The 17,301-nt window shown below is 50.1% G+C and overlaps 1 protein-coding gene and 1 non-coding gene across 6 annotated transcripts in view; both read right to left on the reverse strand.

Moving 5' to 3' along the window:
* Window positions 1-36: 36 nt before the first annotated feature.
* Window positions 37-17,301, reverse strand: part of STPG4 (sperm-tail PG-rich repeat containing 4) — a 53,694-nt gene continuing 36,429 nt past the window's right edge. Inside the window, exon 7 of one of the 5 annotated variants that reach the window (XM_024999395.2) lies at window positions 37-14,601. In XM_024999395.2, coding sequence (XP_024855163.1) covers window positions 14,536-14,601 — 66 coding nt within the window. In that variant the 3' untranslated portion in view covers window positions 37-14,535. Of the gene's footprint in view, window positions 16,962-17,301 lie in introns of all 5 variants that reach the window. The other 4 variants (XM_010810022.4, XM_059891739.1, XM_059891740.1 and 1 more) reach the window with 4 other exon arrangements.
* Window positions 6,923-6,995, reverse strand: TRNAE-UUC (transfer RNA glutamic acid (anticodon UUC)). The gene has a single exon. It is a non-coding gene; the product is annotated as a tRNA-Glu (tRNA).

The raw sequence follows: 17,301 nt of genomic DNA on the forward strand, positions 1-17,301 counted from the left end.
CCTGGAGAGGAGGCCAGGGTGGAGCTGCACAGGTGGGGAGGGGGGGAGAGGGAGGGGCCCACTGAGGAGATTGTGATGGGGGCCTGGGGGAGGTGCTAAGGACTGCAGGTGGGAGAAGGCAGCAGGGTCCTGGCAGGGCTGGCTGGAGTGGGCCTTGTTCTGGCCTGCCACCTGCCCCTCATGTGGGCTGGGAGAAGCCAGGGCTGGACGTGCCACCTGAACAGGAGAGACTGCCCTGAGGGCACGGCCAGGAGCGTCTTTAGCACCTGGGGGAGCGCCCAGGGGAAGCAGGGGTGTGTGGTTAGGGTCCGAGCCACACCCAGATCAGCCACCTGCTCCGAGAGGTCCAGACAGGTTCTCTAATAGATGTTACACTACATGTCTTACATTACGCCTGTTATAAAATGTGCATCAAAGGATGACAACAGTTTACACAGGAGCCCTGCTTTCTTAGTGCGCCCCAGGGGAGTATCTGGTAAGACACCCAAGGCTGCACCCATCCACCCTAAGGCTTCCCCCTGGCTCTCGGGGCTGGCCTAGACAGAGCTGCCCACTCAGCACCCTGGCCTCCTCCACTCCAACCCTCAGCCCTGTGATTGGGTCACGGCTTTGCTATTCTGGTGAGGAAGGGCCTTTCCAGGAGCTGCTGGGTGCTCAGCTTCGATTTCCCTCTGGTACTTTTTAGGAAACACCTTTAGTCTTTAGTGATTTAACAATTAGTATCAAATTGCTTGTCTCACAGCCTCACCCCCAGCCCAGGCCCCCTGGGTGAGAACTAAAAGCCTGCTACAGGTCACAGAGGGGGCTTCCCTGGTGGCTCAGACCGTGAAGAATCCGCCGGCAACGTGGGCAACCCAGGTTCAATCCCTGGGTCGGGAAGATCCCCTGGAGAAGGGAATGGCTGTCTACTCCACTATTCTTGCCCAGAGAATTCTATGGACAGAGGAGCCTAGTGGGCTACAGTCCATGGCCTCACAAAGAGTTGGACATGACTAAGCAACTAACTTAGGACTGGAAACTAAGGACTGGAAAAGGTCAGTTTTCATTCCAATCCCAAAGAAAGGCAATGCCAAAGAATGCTCAAACTACCGCACAATTGCACTCATCTCACATACTAGTAAAGTAATGCTCAAAATTCCCCAAGCCAGGGTTCAGCAATACGTGAACTGTGAACTTCCTGATGTGCAAGCTGGTTTTAGAAAAGGCAGAGGAACCAGAGATCAAATTGCCAACATCCGCTGGATCATAGAAAAAGCAAGAGAGTTCCAGAAAAACATCTATTTTCTGCCAAAGCCTTTGACTATGTGGATCACAACAAACTGTGGAAAATTGTGAGAGATGGGAATACCAGACCACCTGACCTGCCTCTTGAGAAATCTGTATTCAGGTCAGGAAGCAAGTTAGAACTGGACATGGAACAACAGACTGGTTCCAAATAGGAAAAGGAGTACGTCAAGGCTGTATATTGTCACCCTGCTTATTTAACTTATATGCAGAGTACATCATGAGAAAGGCTGGGCTGGAAGAAGCACAAGCTGGAATCAAGATTGCCGGGAGAAATATCAATAACCTCAGATATGCAGATGACACCACCCTTATGGCAGAAAGTGAAGAGGAACTAAAAAGCCTCTTGATGAAAGTGAAAGAGGAGAGTGAAAAAGTTGGCTTAAAGCTCAACATTCAGAAAACGAAGATCATGGCATCCGGTCCCATCACTTCATGGGAAATAGATGGGGAAATAGTGCAAACAGTGGCAGACTTTATTTTGGGGGGCTCCAAAATCACTGCAGATAGTGACTGCAGCCATGAAATTAAAAGACGCTTACTCCTTGGAAGGAAAGTTATGACCAACCTAGATAGCATATTCAAAAGCAGAGACATTACTTTGCCAACAAAGGTCCGTCTAGTCAAGGCTATGGTTTTTCCAGTGGTCATGTATGAATGTGAGAGTTGGACTGTGAAAAAGGCTGAGTGCTAAAGAATTGATGCTTTTGAACTGTGGTGTTGGAGAAGACTCTTAAGAGTCCCTTGGACTGCAAGGAGATCCAACCAGTCCATTCTGAAGGAGATCAGCCCTGGAATTTCTTTGGAAGGAATGATGCTAAAGCTGAAACTCCAGTAGTTTGGCCACCTCATTCGAAGAGTTGACTCATTGGAAAAGACTCTGATGCTGGGAGGGATTGGGGGCAGGAGGAGAAGGGGACAACAGAGGATGAGATGGCTGGATGGCATCACTGACTCAATCGACCTGAGTCTGGGTGAACTCTGGGAGTTGGTGATGGACAGGGAGGCCTGGCATGCTGCGATTCATGGGGTCACAAAGAGTCTGAGCAACTGAACTGAACTGAAGCAACTAACATTTTCCCTTTTCATCTAGGCTATAGATGGTGTTACTTGCCTGCCTGGCAGAAAGGTCTAGAAAAGCTAGTCCTACCAGGAAAAGAATGGTAGGAATCTGGAGAGGGGTGGGGAGGGGAAGCTTTCCTGGCCCTGAGGAAGGCTTTGTTGGTCAGATGTTGGAAAGTCAGGCAGTGGTGGAAAGCCAGGCATTCCCTGACCTCCAGTTACAGGTCCACAGACCCCTCATTCACACTTGAGCCATCCCTGGAGAGGGAGGAGCCAGCCTTGTGTCCAACCCATGGCACCAGAACAAGGGCTGGGGTTCTGGGACAAGACTCAAGATCTCACTGTCACCCACATGAACCTCCAGCCCACAGCCGTGTAGTGTTAACAGTGTTTATCTGCAAGCACAAGTATGAATGGAATTTCAGCCACCACCATCCAGACTTCTTTCTGCTACCACAGTACTCGTTGTTGTAGACACACCCCCTGCCCTACTGGAGCTCTCAGATGTTGTCACTGTGCAAATATTTCTTGGCCTTGCTTGGGAAGCATCCAGCTAAACAAATCTCCCCCAGCCCATGCTGCCAGCTTTCGATGACAACCCACAGTCAGAGAGCCTCAAGCATCAGCAATGTGTCAGACCAACCCACATGGTGCCGACTTGGGTTCTAGAAGTTAGGGAGGTCCTACTGGGAAAGTATCCCATGCCAGAAACTCCTTGGAGTTTTTATCAAGCTTTCAGTTGCAAAAAAAAGCAGAGACCCACTGAAAGTAGCCCTAGGAAAAGAGGCAAGGGGGCCCTGGAGCCCTAAAGCAGGGACTGCAGGGCACAGATCTGGGGCCAAAGCAGCTACGTATCTGTTTTTGGTGATGGAGTCAGTACCCAGAGTGAACTCGAAGGCCCAGTGTACCCCTGGCTGGCCCCATGCCCTTGAGAAGTTACCAACCCTCTCTTTGCCTGTCTCCCCATCTGTAGTGTCTGTTTTGTGGACTGTCCTGATGATTAAGAAAAACAGAAAGAGCCTAGAACAGTGCCGTGATAACCACTGGATACCATATGATGACTTTCCCTGCCCCTGCCTGCTCCGGCCTCCTCTCCCTGGTGGCTGCCTTTGCTCACTCAGAGATGCTCCCAAAGGACTGCATTCAATCCACATACCCTGGCTGCAGCCCCTCTGCACAGCTTAGCTTAGATTCTTGGGTGTGAGGATCCCATTGGTCCCACTCATTTTTCCATGGGTCTCTAATGACAATCAGCTGTGACCAGAGGACATGGGCCTCAGGACACAAAATCCAGCTGCTTGAGCAGCTGGAACTCTGGGTGAGCAGTAACGGGCCCCTTCTGAGACCCTGCATCAGCCCATCACTTCCTCAAGCCCTCCTGGGCCCTGGGTGAGATGGAGGTCCTGCTGGAGGAGACAGACAACAGAATTGGCCCCCACCCTTGCCCCTCCCTATCACTGCCACTTTATGGTACACTGTGAGGCTCCTGTCCTGGCTCTTGATGACAATCCTAACATTCTCCCTGCAATATACTAATTAGTATAAGGCACTTTGCTTATCTGTGAACTCTCTCTGACATTGCTCCTCTGGTAGTCAACAACCTAGGGAAGTGAGTTTTGTCCCCGTGAAAGGTGATGCAGTTATGGTGCCTCCGCTCACTGCTTGGAATACAGCCAAGCTGAGAGTAAGGTCCCTGCCCATAGAGCCCGCCCCAGCTCATCGGATGGGAGAGAGGCAGGTAGCGCCTGTCACCGAGGCAGCAGAATGACCCCTTTGGGATCCATGGAAACATGTATCACCAGGAATCCTCTGCTCAAGTGTCACAGGGGCAGATACACGGGTCCAGAACCCCACCCCCCACCCACCCCACTGCACCAGCAGCTGCAGCCCACAGCCCGAGACCCACACTTCCAGGGGAGAACAGCCCATGCTGCCTGCTGCCCTCGCCCTTTCTGCAGCCAGAGAGGAGGTTTCTGAAACAGAGATCACTCAAGAAGTTGGAAAGTCACCGCAAAAGCAAGAGAGTTCTCAAGACGCCAGGCAAACCAGAAACAAGAAAAGGTCACCACAGGGGCTGTGCACCAGGTCATGTGACACCCCCCCCCACCCCCCGCCCCGGCCTTTGCACCAGCTGATTGGGCCACGGGTGGTTTCCAGAACCAAAGTTCCTCCTCTGTGCACCGGCCCACCACCCAGGAGGTGGCAGGGGCCCCCGAGCGGAGAGGCCCCCAGCCTGCCGTGACTCCCCCTCCTCCCTCACACTCACTGTCTTCCCCTTTTAACTGTCTCTTTGGAATTTGGCAAGAAGTCAGCCATTGTGGGCCTCTTTTAAAAACGTTTCTCCCCCGACCCCAACCCGAACCGTTTGAGAATAGGTTGCATAAATCATGCCCCTTTACCCCTTAATAATTCAGTGGTTTGTTAAGAACAAAGGGTCTCGTCTTACGTAACCACAGCACAGTTAACAAATGAAGGAATTTGCCCTGACGCAGTATTTTCTCTCCTCTCCCATTCATATGCCACCACTCTTCTTTGCAGCCCTGTCTTCCCCCAACCCAAGATCCCATACTCCACTTAGCTGTCACATCTCCAGTTTCCTTTCATCTGCAACAGTTCCTCTCCCTCTCTTTGCCCTTCACGACATTGACAGAGCTGAAGGCTGCAGAGGGTCTGGCCTCTGAGGTGTCAATGTGGTCAGAGAAAGAAGCAGTTTGGGGACTTCCCTGGCAGTCCAGTGCTTAAGATTCTGTGCTTCCATTACAGGGGCATGGGTTTGATCCCTGGTTAAGGAATTAAGATTCCCACATGCTGCATGGTGTGGCAAAATAATAATAAATTGCATTTTTTTTAATGATGCAAAAAAAAAATTAAAAAAGAAAAGGCAGTTCGTGGCTGGAGCAGAGGTTGAAAAGTAGTAGAAACTGCAGGTCAGAAAGAAAGGAGAGGAGCTGGTTGGAGGCTTCACAGGCGGCACTAGTGGTAAAGAACCTGCCTGCCGATACAGGAGCCGTAAGAGACATGGATTCAATCCCTGGGTCGGAAGACCCCCTGGAGGAGGGCATGGCAACCCACTCCAGTATTCTGACCTGGAGGATCCTAGTAGGCTAAAATCCATGGGTCACAAAGAGTCGGAAACAACTGAAGTGACTTAGCACACACACACACACACACATGAGCTGGTCGGAAGAGTCAGGAAGATTAAAAAATGCAGAGCAGGTGAATCTGTAAAGACAGAGAGCTCCAAACAGAAATGGATGCCCATTTTCAAGGGGGCAGAAAATGATGGAAGCCCAAGAGTTTCATCGATTCTGTCCCAGACAACCTTTCCCACTCCTGCAGCCTGAGGTCAAGATTCCCATCTGAATCCTTTCCCCCTGGTCCTTGCAATGACCCCTCACGACTTAGGGGACCTTGGGTGCGTCTCTTCCTGGTGACTCTGCCCATTCCCAGAGAGGCACACTCTCCTCTCAGTGTACACCTGGAGACCAGCCTTTGGGGGGCACATGCCAAGGTACCCACCTTTAGGGGGAGGAGCTCTGACCAGAGGCAAAGGGGCACAGGTGGGTGTGGCAAAAGCCCATCTTGCAGGAAGTCAGTGCAAGAAGGTGAGGTGACTTGCCCAAAGACCCCCATACTCCAGGGCAGTGGTCGACATGCAGGCAGTCTGCATGCGAGAACCTCGTCTACTGCATTCTTCCTGGGACACCTGCCAACCAGAGAAGGAGCACATGTATGCTGAAACGGGGACCAGAGCAGGCGTGGGGACACCACGGCAAAGACCAGCTGCCTCAGGTGTCAGCTCTGATGCCTGAGATGGATCCCTTCGCTGTGTACAGGTCACAGCATAGGTGTATTCCCCAGCTCCCTGTCCCCAGGTCCCAACTTGTATATCATGGCTGTTCAAGGGCCTACAGTTCTTAATTTATTATATTCTCTTAATAAAACTGTATGTATGCTTAATCTCATTTTATAAATTATTTTAAAGGGACTTCCCTGGTGGCCAGTGGTTAAGAATCCACCTGCCAATGCAGGTGACTGGGGTTCAATGGCTGGTTGGGGAATTAGGATCCCCAACTAAGCCCACATGTTGCAACTGTTGAGCCCTTGCAAACACGACTACTGAGCCTACACGCCTAGAGCCCATGCTCCACAATGAGAGATGCCATCACAAGAAGCAGCCCACACGCCACCACGAGAAAGCAGACCCCATTCGCTGCAACTAGAGAAAGTCCATGTGCAGCAATGAAAAGCTCATGCGCCATGATGAAGACCCAGCACAGCCAAAAAAATACTCATATATCTTCACCATTAGGATCTTCATCTACACTATCGATACATGCATCATTAAACACAACTTTCCAGAAGCTTCATTTCCATATAAGATAGAGCATATTTAAATTTTTGGAATAATGTGACCCCTGGAGCCACATATTAGAAGCCATTATTTACTTCTAATATAAGTAAAATATTAGGAGCATTGTCCACCCACCCAACCCCATTCCCCATAACTTTTAAGGTGACTTTTTTTTACTGTTTAAAAATTCTTGGCCAGGTCTCACAGCTTGTGGGATCGTAGTTCCCCAACCAGGGATTGAACCTGGGCCCATGGCATTGAAAGTGCCAAGTCCTAACCGCTGGACTGCCAGGGAACTTCCAACATGACTGCTCTCTAAGTGATCTTACAGAGCTTGTTTATAACATCTAACATCTGCAGTCTTAAGGTCAACCTTCCAGGAATGATTTCTAAAATCAGTAATAAATTTTTTTATCTTCTCTTTCAAAAAACTTAATTCATTTCAGATGACTTTTGTCAGGACCAAACACCAAAAATGGCTGAGGTTATTTAGGCTAACAGTCCTTCCCCAGACAATTCTTTGCAGTTCAAAATAAAAGGAACTTCCATAATATAAAAGACGTTATGAAACAGGAAAGCCAAACAATCTTGAGAAAAGAAGGATAAAACTGGAGGTATCATACTCCCTGACTTCAGACTATGCTATAAAGTTTCAATAATCAAGATAGTATGCTAGCACAAAAATCAGACTCACAGACCAGTGGAACAAAAAGAGAGCCCAGGGACTTCCCTGGTTCTCCAGTGGCTAAAACTCCCAATACAGGGGGCTGGGGTCCAATCCCCAGTCAGGGAATTAGATTACACGTGCCACAGCTAAGAGTTCACATGCCATGCAACTAAGATCTGGCACCACCAAATAAATAAATAAAAATTAATATTTTTAAAAATAGCCCAGAAATAAACCCACAAACTTATGGGCAATTAATCTATGACAAAGAAGAATATACAATGAGGAAAAGACCATCTCTTCAGTAAGTGGTGCTGGGAAAACTAGACAGCTACATGTAAAATAATGAAATCAGAACATTTTCCCCATATTATTTACAAAAATAAATTCAAAGTGAATCAGAGACCTAAATGTAATACCAGAAACCATAAAACTCCCAGAAGAAGATGTAGGCAGAACACTTTCTGACATAAATTGTACCAACAGATTTTGAGTCTGTCCCCTAAGACAAAAGAAATAAAAGCATTCACCTGAAGCTACCACAACATCGTTAATCAACTACACCCCAATACAAAATGCTTTTGGTGTTAACAAAGTTAAAATTAAAAATAGGACCTTAAGTAAAAGCTTTCGTACAGCAAAGGAAACCATTGACAAAATGAAAAGATAACCTACTGAATGAGAGAAAATATTTGCAAATGACATGACCAATAAGGGGTTAATATACAAAATATAAAAACAGCTCATATAACTCAACATAAAAAAAAACCTGATTAAAAAATGGGCACAAACCTGAATAGACATTTCTCCAAAGAAGATACACAGATGGCCAATATGCACATGAAAAGATTCTCAGTATCGTTAATCAGAGAAATGCAAATTAAAACCACAATGAGATACCACCTCACACCTCTTAGAATGACTGCTATCAAGAAGAACACAAATAACAAATGTTGGGAAGGATACGGACAAAAGAGAACCCTCCTACACTCTTGGTGGCAATGTAAATCGGTGCAGCCGCTGTGGAAACAGCATGGAGACCTCTCAAAAAGCTCAAAATAGAACCACCACATGATCCAGCAATTCTCCTCTGCATATATATCCAAACTGAAAAAAATAAAAACACGAATTCAAAAAGATACATGCACTCCAACAGCCAATTGTAAATAGCATTATTTACAATTGCTAAGATATGGGACTTCCCTGGTGGTCTAGTGACTAAGATTCTGAGCTCCCACTGCAGAGGGCCCTGGTTCAGGCCCTGGTCAGGGAACTAGATCCCACATGCTGCAACCAAATAAATAAAATAAATAAATAGATTTTTTTTTTAATTGCTAAGATATGGAAGCAACCTAAATGTCTATAAACAAAAGATGTGGTACGTATACACAAGAGAATACTATTCAGCCATAGCAGAGTGAAAATTTGGCATTTACAACAACATGGATGGGCCTGGAAGGTATTCTGCTCGGTGAAATATGTCAGACAGAGAATGACAAATACTGTATGATATCACTTATATGTGGAGTCCAAAAACTAACACAAACTCGTGACTATAGCAAAAAAGAAACAGGCTTAAGATATGGAGAGGAAACTAGTGGTTACCAGTGAGGAGAGGGAAGGGGTAGAGGGTTAAGAGGCACAAACAATGATGTATAAAATAAATAAGCTGTAAGGATATATAATATGACAGGAATTATGGCCAATATTTCATGATAATTATAAATGGAGCATAACCTTTAAAAATGGTAAATCATTATGCTGTACACCAGAAACATCATAGTGTATCAACTATACCTCAATAAAGTACAGTATGCAGTAAGCATCTGTGTGCTAACACTATAGTAGGCACTGGGACATTCACCCATTCCTCAGTAGATCCCAACTCTTACGATCCCAGAGCCCACAATCCAACACTGGCCTCAGGCCTCAGGATATGCAGATGACACCACCCTTATGGCAGAAAGCGAAGAGGAACTAAAGAGCCTCTTGATGAAGGGCAAAGGGGAGTGAAAAACCTGGCCTACACCTCAACGTTCAAAAAACGAAGATCATGGCGTCCGGTCCCATCACTTGATGGCAAATACACGGGGAAACAATGGAAACAGTGACAGACTTTATTTTCTTGGGCTCCAAAAAGCACTGCAGATGGTGACTGCAGCCACAAAATTAAAAGATGCTTGCTCCTTGGAAGACAAGTTATGACAAACCTAGACAGTGTATTAAAAAGCAGAGACATTACTTTGCCAACAAAGGTCTGTCTAGTCAAGGCTATGGTTTTTCCAGTGGTCATGTATGGATGTGAGAGCTGGACCATAAAGAAAGCTGAGCACTGAAGAATTGATGCCTTTGAACTATGGTGTTGAAGACTCTTGGGAGTCCCTTGGACTGCAAAGAAATCAAACCAGTCAATCCTGAAGAAATCAATCCTAAATAGTTGTTGGAAGGACTGATGCTGAAGCTCCAATACTTTGGCCACCTGATGCGAAGAGCCGACTCATTAGAAAAGACCCTGATGCTAGGAAAGACTAAAGGCAGGAGAAGGGGATGACAGAGGATGAGATGGTTAGATGGCATCACCGACTCAATGGATATGAGCTTGAGCAAGCTCCAGGAGATGGTGATGGACAGGGAAGCCTGGCATGTTGCAGTCCATGGGGTCGCAAACAGTAGGGAGACGACTGAGTGACTGAACACCACCACCTTGACTTTAGCCCAGTGAGACTGATTTGGGGACCCCTGACCTCCTGAACAGTAAGAGAATAAATCTGTGTTGATTTAAGCACCAACGTCTATGGCAATTGTAACAGCAGCCACTGGAAACTAACACACATAATTTCATTAGTGAGCTCCCTGGGCATGGGGGTACTCTGCAGTCCAGCTCCCATGCCCAGCCCAGGAGGGGCTGGTGATCAGAAGCCTGATTAGCTGTGACTGTGCCAGGCATGTTTCCGAGCATCCCGGCCCCTTCCCAGGCTGCTCAGTTAAGTGGGGGGCACAGGTCCCTGCCTCCTTGCCTCCCGCCAAGCCCACTCTGGTGACCAGAGATGTACTGTCACTGGGCCTGAGCCCTGCTTGCTACCTACAGTTCTCAGGGACTAAGCTACACTCTGACCCAAAGCAGCCACATTGCCACCTCCCTCCACTGCTGGATGGGCCTCTCTGAGCCCCTCTCTCTCCTCAGAAGGGTGACATCCTGTTCTGGGCTCTGATACGGCCAAGGGTGTCGTCATTAAGGCAACGCAAAGACCTACTAAGAGACAGCCTTCATGTGTCCACCCCACGGGCCTCCCCTTCCTCTGGCTCCTCCTCCATCTGTCCCTGACCCATCGCTTACTTGCCACCCTCAACATCCAGGCCTCTGTCAGCTTTGGCTCATCCTACCATCCACAGTCACGTCTTCACCAGGGAGATGGCAGACGAGCCAGGCCAGGATCTGGGTCTCTGGCAGTGGCCCCCACAAGCCCACCCAGCCCCTGTGGTCATCAATCCAGAACTCAAACCCCTCCGTTTGCGCCCAGTGGATTCTGCATGCCTGCAGCCCTGCCCTTGGGCCAAAACCAAAGATCTGTAAGGTGCCCAGCCTAGAATCAGGCTGGCAAGAGTGGCTGGGTTCAGGCCCTGCTCACCTCTCTATGCAGAACGGCCTCCACTAGAATGTACCAGCAACCTGCTTCACTCAGTCCGGTCCAGCCCCGCCCTCTTCCCTCAGGACTCAGCCAGACACCAACACGGGCCAATCTCTTCTTCTGAGCCAGAAAGTGTGACTTCTCAGGGCAACGGCGGCCCTGTCTTAAACTTTTACGGGTTGGAGGACTACCTGTGGCCCCACCTAGTTACTGGTGATTGGTGTTTTCACACTGTCCCAGCAGATATTCTCAATCTTGGCCAATCATTGCAATCACCTGGGTGTGGGGATGGGAAGGGGGAACAAAAACTACTGGGTCTGAATCCTACCAATGAGTTTGATGATGGCGGGCAACTGCCAGGCTGTGAGAGTTTTAAAGTCTCCCCAGGGGATTCTAAAATGCAGCTTAAAACGACTGATTCGGAACTTGTGGAATGTGTTTTCAAGATAACAGGGCTTCCAAAGTGATTCTAGGCTTGAGGACTGGAGGCCAGGCAGCTCGTGCTGTTTTGAGGCGGGTGGCACCGGGCAAGTGAGAGGTGGTGCTGGAGGCAGGGCCGGTTGCCTGAGCAACCTGTGGCCCTTGGTCTCTGGGTCTGGAAGGTGTCCTCTGTGGGCCTAGAAAGCAGTGAGGGGGCGTTCACAGTGCGGATGAGGAGGAGGGAAAGAGGAGAAGAGAAGGGAGGAGACAAGCTGTCCCCATCAGTGTGGTGACTTCTGACATGCTCTGACTCAGTGCGGAGGGAATTTCACAGGGCAACAGCAGATGATATTTGCAGCGAAGATGAGCCATTCCCTTTGGTTGAAGCCAAATTCCAAGGGCAACTGGGGCAAGTGAGTGGGAGGGGAGAGGACCAAGGGATGCTCAGGGAAGCCAGGGCAGGGACCTCGAGAAGCAAGCATCACAGTGGTCCACGCAGGAGGCCAGAGGGACCCTGGAGAGAAGGCCCCTCGGGGATGTGGGATAAACACCACATTCCCTTCCATCTCTGGGCTTTTCTAACTCAGTCTGGACCTGTCCCCGGATGCGCACAGTGGCTGTAGCTGCTACGTGTTAATATCCCCTCTCGGAGCTCAAGCTCAAAGTCAGCCCAGGTCTGTCCAGTCTCTCCACGTTGGAAAAGACAGGAGGAGGCCCTGCTCTTCAAACGCTGTCCCGGTTTTAGGCTCGTGGCAGGAAAAAGCCACCCAGAATCCCTCCGGGCTATTTGGGAACGCCTCCCACTACTTGTATGAAGTACTATTTAAAATGCCGGAAGATGTCAAAGAGCGGAAGCAAACACTGCTCTCCTCACTGCCGGGCACAGCCAGCCCTGCTGCTAGTACCTAGGGCACAGCTTCTGTCATATCACCCGAGTCACAGAGGAGGCAGAGGGCTGTGTTACGGACAGGGGCAAGGCTGCTAGGGAGGCCAGTACTGAGGTCCCCCCGGCTCCAGACAGACGACGGAAGCCACGGAGCCGAGGACGACGTTAGTGCAGACTCAAGACTCCAGGGTGTCCGGGTGGCCCTGCAGAATGTTCTCTCGCCGTTCCACCTCCAGCCGACGTCCTGGCAGGCCTCCCAAACCCCCTTCTTGCAGACCAGGCAAGAGCCATCCCCTGCTTCTTATGCTGAAAGGGTCTTCATTCTCTTCTAGAACATGGGAGAGCTGCCCTCCACCCCACCTACACACAAGACGCAGCTGGGCCCCTGCAGCTGTGTCTGTCTGCCCCAGGGGTCGAGGCCCTCCTGCCAGATCTGGAGGGACCAGGGTGGACCCCTGACCAAGCTGGCCAACTAGATTCTCTCTCCTGGGAACCCGGCAGTGGAATCAGGAGAGGCTGGTGACATTCTTTAGGGTGTGACATGAACAGAAAGCAGTGTTAGACCCAACACAGCCAGCCTGAGGGAGAAACAGCGGGAGGCTGAGGGAGGGGGGAGGAACCGCTCCCGCTCACGCCCCTGGGTCGCTCTGCTGTCTGGAGATACCCCCACAGACGTGCAGCACAGTCTCCCTCCTGCCCCTGCCAGCGTGAGGGTTGCCCTGACCTTCCACCCACAAGCCCCAAAACAGATGTGATCACCGCTCACCTCGCTCCTTCTAGAGCCCTGCCCCCACTGCCCTGAGCGCCAGGCACAACCTGGCCCACTGCTCCTGGAGAAAGCGCCCTCCGTTAGAACCGCCAGCATTACCTTCTGATCCTGCAGGGGCCTCTGACCCACTTGGAGAATAAAGCTGCCCTGTGGCCATCTGCTGATCAAAGTGGGGCAAGAGCAGCCACCCGAGGCAGCCGCCTCATCCTCCAAGGGGCCATTTTCTGCTCTGAAGGAACGCAATGCAGGGAGTCTCTTCCATAAAAACAAAACATGGATAAACCCAGATGGGAGATGCAGGCCTCCCCTTCCTTGTCCCCAATGCCTACTTTACAATGGTATTTATAAGACTAGAGAACTGGGTTTTTCTCAATATAATAGAATATAAGGATTTATATTAGATTTTCTTTCTTTTAGTTAAAAAGATTCCTTCCTATTACTGATGAATGACTCTGTAGTCTCCCCATCCTTCCTTTCTCCTGACGTCATTTCCCGAGCCCATGCCCTGGCTGGAGTCCGTGAGCAGTGCTGACTGCTGGACCTGTGATCTGCGCCTCGCCCAACCCCTTCCTGCTCCGCCTGCACCCTCCACTCTAGCTGGGCCTGTCTCCCTCTGTTCCCCTCCAGCAAATGTCTCTTCCTGCGTTTCACTCAAAAGCGTTCCTTGCCCTCCACCTTCTTCCCTCTCCTCTCTGCCTGTCTCAGTCTCCTGGTCCCAGGGGTGCCAGCCAAGCTGCCAGCCGCATGCAGCCACCCTTCCCCACTGGGGCAGTGCTGCCCTGTCTCTGCTGAGCGCCTGGGGCCCTCGATGTCAGGATCGCTCCTCTATGCACTGGGCACAGTAATCTCGCAGTTTCCTGAGCCTAGGGTGTGTCTTCCCAGTGGGACTGCCGTCCACATGACAGCCACCCCTGAGCCGCACACACAAGGTAACCAGGAAGAGGTCCTTGGCATGGTTCTCGGCATGGTTCTCAAAGCCTTCCTTGAGTCGGAAACTATTCCAAACTACCTTTCTGGCCTTGTCTCCCCTTTAACCCACCCTAAATTCAGTCACATGCTTCGTTCATCTTTGTCTTAACCTCCACTCCCCACCCCCAGCACAGCGCCTGGCCCGGAGCATATCGTCAAAATATTTTTGTTAACTTGAAACCACAAATGCTCATCAGGCTGAAGCAATATTGTTCTTTTCAGGGAGATGAGATAGAGAAAAAACTATTGGGTTCCCGTCAAGTTCAGGATGGCCCTTGTTGAAGCCTCCAGGAGTCCAGGAGGAATGACCACCTCAGTGCAGTGGAGACTCAGCTAGAGAGCCCAAGGCGGCAGAGCCCAGCTGACACCTCAGGGCCCGTCCGGGTGCTGTGAGAGCAGTCCAGGGACACACCCTCTGACAATACACAGAGAGAGCATATAATTTACTGTTCAAACCAGGAGACTTCTGAGAGGGAACTGGACATTTTGCTGGAACTATTCCAGATAAGTGGGCTGGTCGGTCAGGCCAGGCAATCGAATATGGTCTGTGGTCAAACTCTCCTAAAGAGGAGACAAAACAGAACTTACTAAAAACTCAAGAGCTGCTTAGGGCCAAGGTGGGGTTTATTTATTTTAAAAGCCAATTGTGTTATTGAAGAAAAGGCTGTGTTCTCGGCCCATTTTGGCTATGGTGCGGGGCTGCTTGGGGAATTGTGCTGAAGCTGTATATGCTCCTGGGCCGGGGGTTTTCTGAAAACACAGCAGAGAACAAGTGATGATATAGTGACACCAGAACCTAGAGCCTCCTGAGCTCGGCTGTGGACTCGGGCATGGCTGGCAAACCCCCACAGAGGGAGACGAGGGCTGTGCTGGTCCGGGCTGAGGCCTGTGCACCTGAGAACTGGAGCGTGTCCTCGGCTCCTGTCCCAGGAGGCCTGCTCCGGTCCCCGGCTCTCCCCAAGGCTGCAGAGATGCTGAGAGAAGGGCAGACAAGCAAGCGACAGCCCAGGGGAGGCGGGCTCACTCTTCCCCCACACCTCAGGACACATTTTCTTTGGGGCACCCCGTCCCTGTGAATGCCAGTGCCCCCAGTGACTTCACTCTAGCGGTCATGGGTTGGAGAGGATGGATTCTGAGCCTGAACAGTCGACCTCAGAAGCCCAAACTCCTGCGTTTCCATCATCTTCCCCAGTACAAACAGTGAGATGCAGTACTACCAAGGCCCATGGCCCTCAGGCGCAAGGGATGGATGAGTTCTCATTTTGAAAAGCCCTGTTTTCACTTTGATGAAATGCTTGAAAAATTCAGTTCAGTTCAGTCATGTCTGATTCTTTGCGACCCCATGGACTGCAGCACGCCAGGCTTCCCTCTCCATCACCAACTCCCAGAGTTTACTCAAACTCATGTCCATCGAGTCGGTGATGCCATCAACCATCTCATCCTCTGTCGTCCCCTTCTCCTCCTGCCTTCAATCTTTCCCAGCATCGGGGTCTTTTCCAAGGAGTCAGTTCTTCGTATCAGGTGGCCAAAGTATTGGAATTTCAGCTTCAGCATCAGTCCTTCCAATGAATATTCAAGACTGATTTCCTTTAGGATTGACTGGTTTGATCTCCTTGCTGTCCAAGGGACTCACAAGAGTCTTCTCCAACACGACTGTTCAAAAGCATCAACTCTTCAGCACTCAGCTCTCTTTACAGTCCAACTCTCACACCCATGCATGACTCTTGAAAAATTATTCAACCAACTATTTAAACAAAGCTCCTCTTATGTCATGGTAAGATGCCAATGAATGTCATTCTCGTTGATTTCTTAGGTCAGTGTTGTCTATGCTGAGGTGCACGCAATATTCTTGAATACCCCAAAATTTTATCTTAGAGAGACAACGGTACCTCTATGTATGGTTAAGGAAAGGGTCTTAATGTCAGACAGGCCTGGATTCAAGTCCTATGGATTCAAGGCCATGTATCCAACCATGAATGGCTCGATATGACACATGCTTCCTACTCCTCACCCATCAAATAAGGTTTTGAGGTTCACGGGGGGCCCCCAGGGACAGACAGCACCTGCCAGGCTGGCAGAAAGTACCACTCCACACACCAGTCACCACCACTATTATGAGTCCCTATTATCACCAGCTTGTCACTGCCATCCTTCCCTGCAGTTTGCTATCTCTGCAGGAAGCAGAGAGAGTACAAACAAGATTACCAGAGCGGTCAGCCCAGGGTGCACGAGGTCAGCTGCCTGCAGAAGCTGCTTTAAATGACAGGATGTTTCCCTGGCCAAATGCAAAGGAGCAGCTTGGGAATCTAATCAAGTCCTGGCCAGACGTCAAAGGAAGCTGAAGCCCTTGTTAGTGCTCTTAATGAGGAAGCTGCCTGTGTGTGGAGTCCAGGAAGGCCAGTGCCTGAACAGGAGGTTCGGGGGCCTGCACCCCAAAAGGCCATCCTTCGGGAAGCTGCCGGCCGTAGTCCTCAGACCTTGTGAACATCCAGCTCTGTCCCCCAACCCTGATGTCACTGCTACCAAGCAAACTCCGCTGTTTTTTGGCTTCCTTCCTAGTTTCCTACAAGGGGAGACGCCCCATGGAGCACCGGCTCCAGACACCAGCCCCCTCGCTAGACACTTGTAAAGGAATACCACCACCTTCCGGCTTCTCCATCAGTCTCTTGGGATTTTGGTTAGCATGACTCCAACTTCCTGAAGAAGCTCAGCCCTGTGAGCTTGACTGAAAATCTGTTTGGATCATGATCATGCCACTAGGGTATGAGGATCTGCTGAACAGAACCACTAGCCTCCAGCTGTCTGTCTGTCTGTCTGTCTTTAGTCTTTCCGGTAGGGCCTCCCCAATCTTCCTCTGGAGAAAGACCGAATTAACCATCTCAAATCCGGCTACAAACCAGTGAGTCTGGGGGACTTTCAGACTGAGGAACAACAAGACCACAGGAATGAAAACTTTAAATAATGAAACAAACAACCCAAGCCACATTCATAAGCTCCATGTTGTGCTTCTGCCATCTTTCTTGGTCTCCTCTAGGCCTCCGAGGCTCTCACCCCCTCCCAGAATCTACCTCCTTGCATATCTCCATGGACTCGAGCCTCTTCCCTGTCTGTCCTCAGTCCTCGGGGGCAGGATGATGGGTCAGGACTCAAGAGTCTGCTTTGGTTCAAAGACAATGTTTCTGCTGTGACTTTCCGTTCCCAGAAGGCACACGCACAGCACGGCAGTTCTGTACGGGCCCACCGCTGGCCTCTATTTGTTAG

This window comes from Bos taurus, chromosome 11 (genome assembly GCF_002263795.3).
Source record: "Bos taurus isolate L1 Dominette 01449 registration number 42190680 breed Hereford chromosome 11, ARS-UCD2.0, whole genome shotgun sequence".
Taxonomy (NCBI): domain Eukaryota; kingdom Metazoa; phylum Chordata; class Mammalia; order Artiodactyla; family Bovidae; genus Bos; species Bos taurus.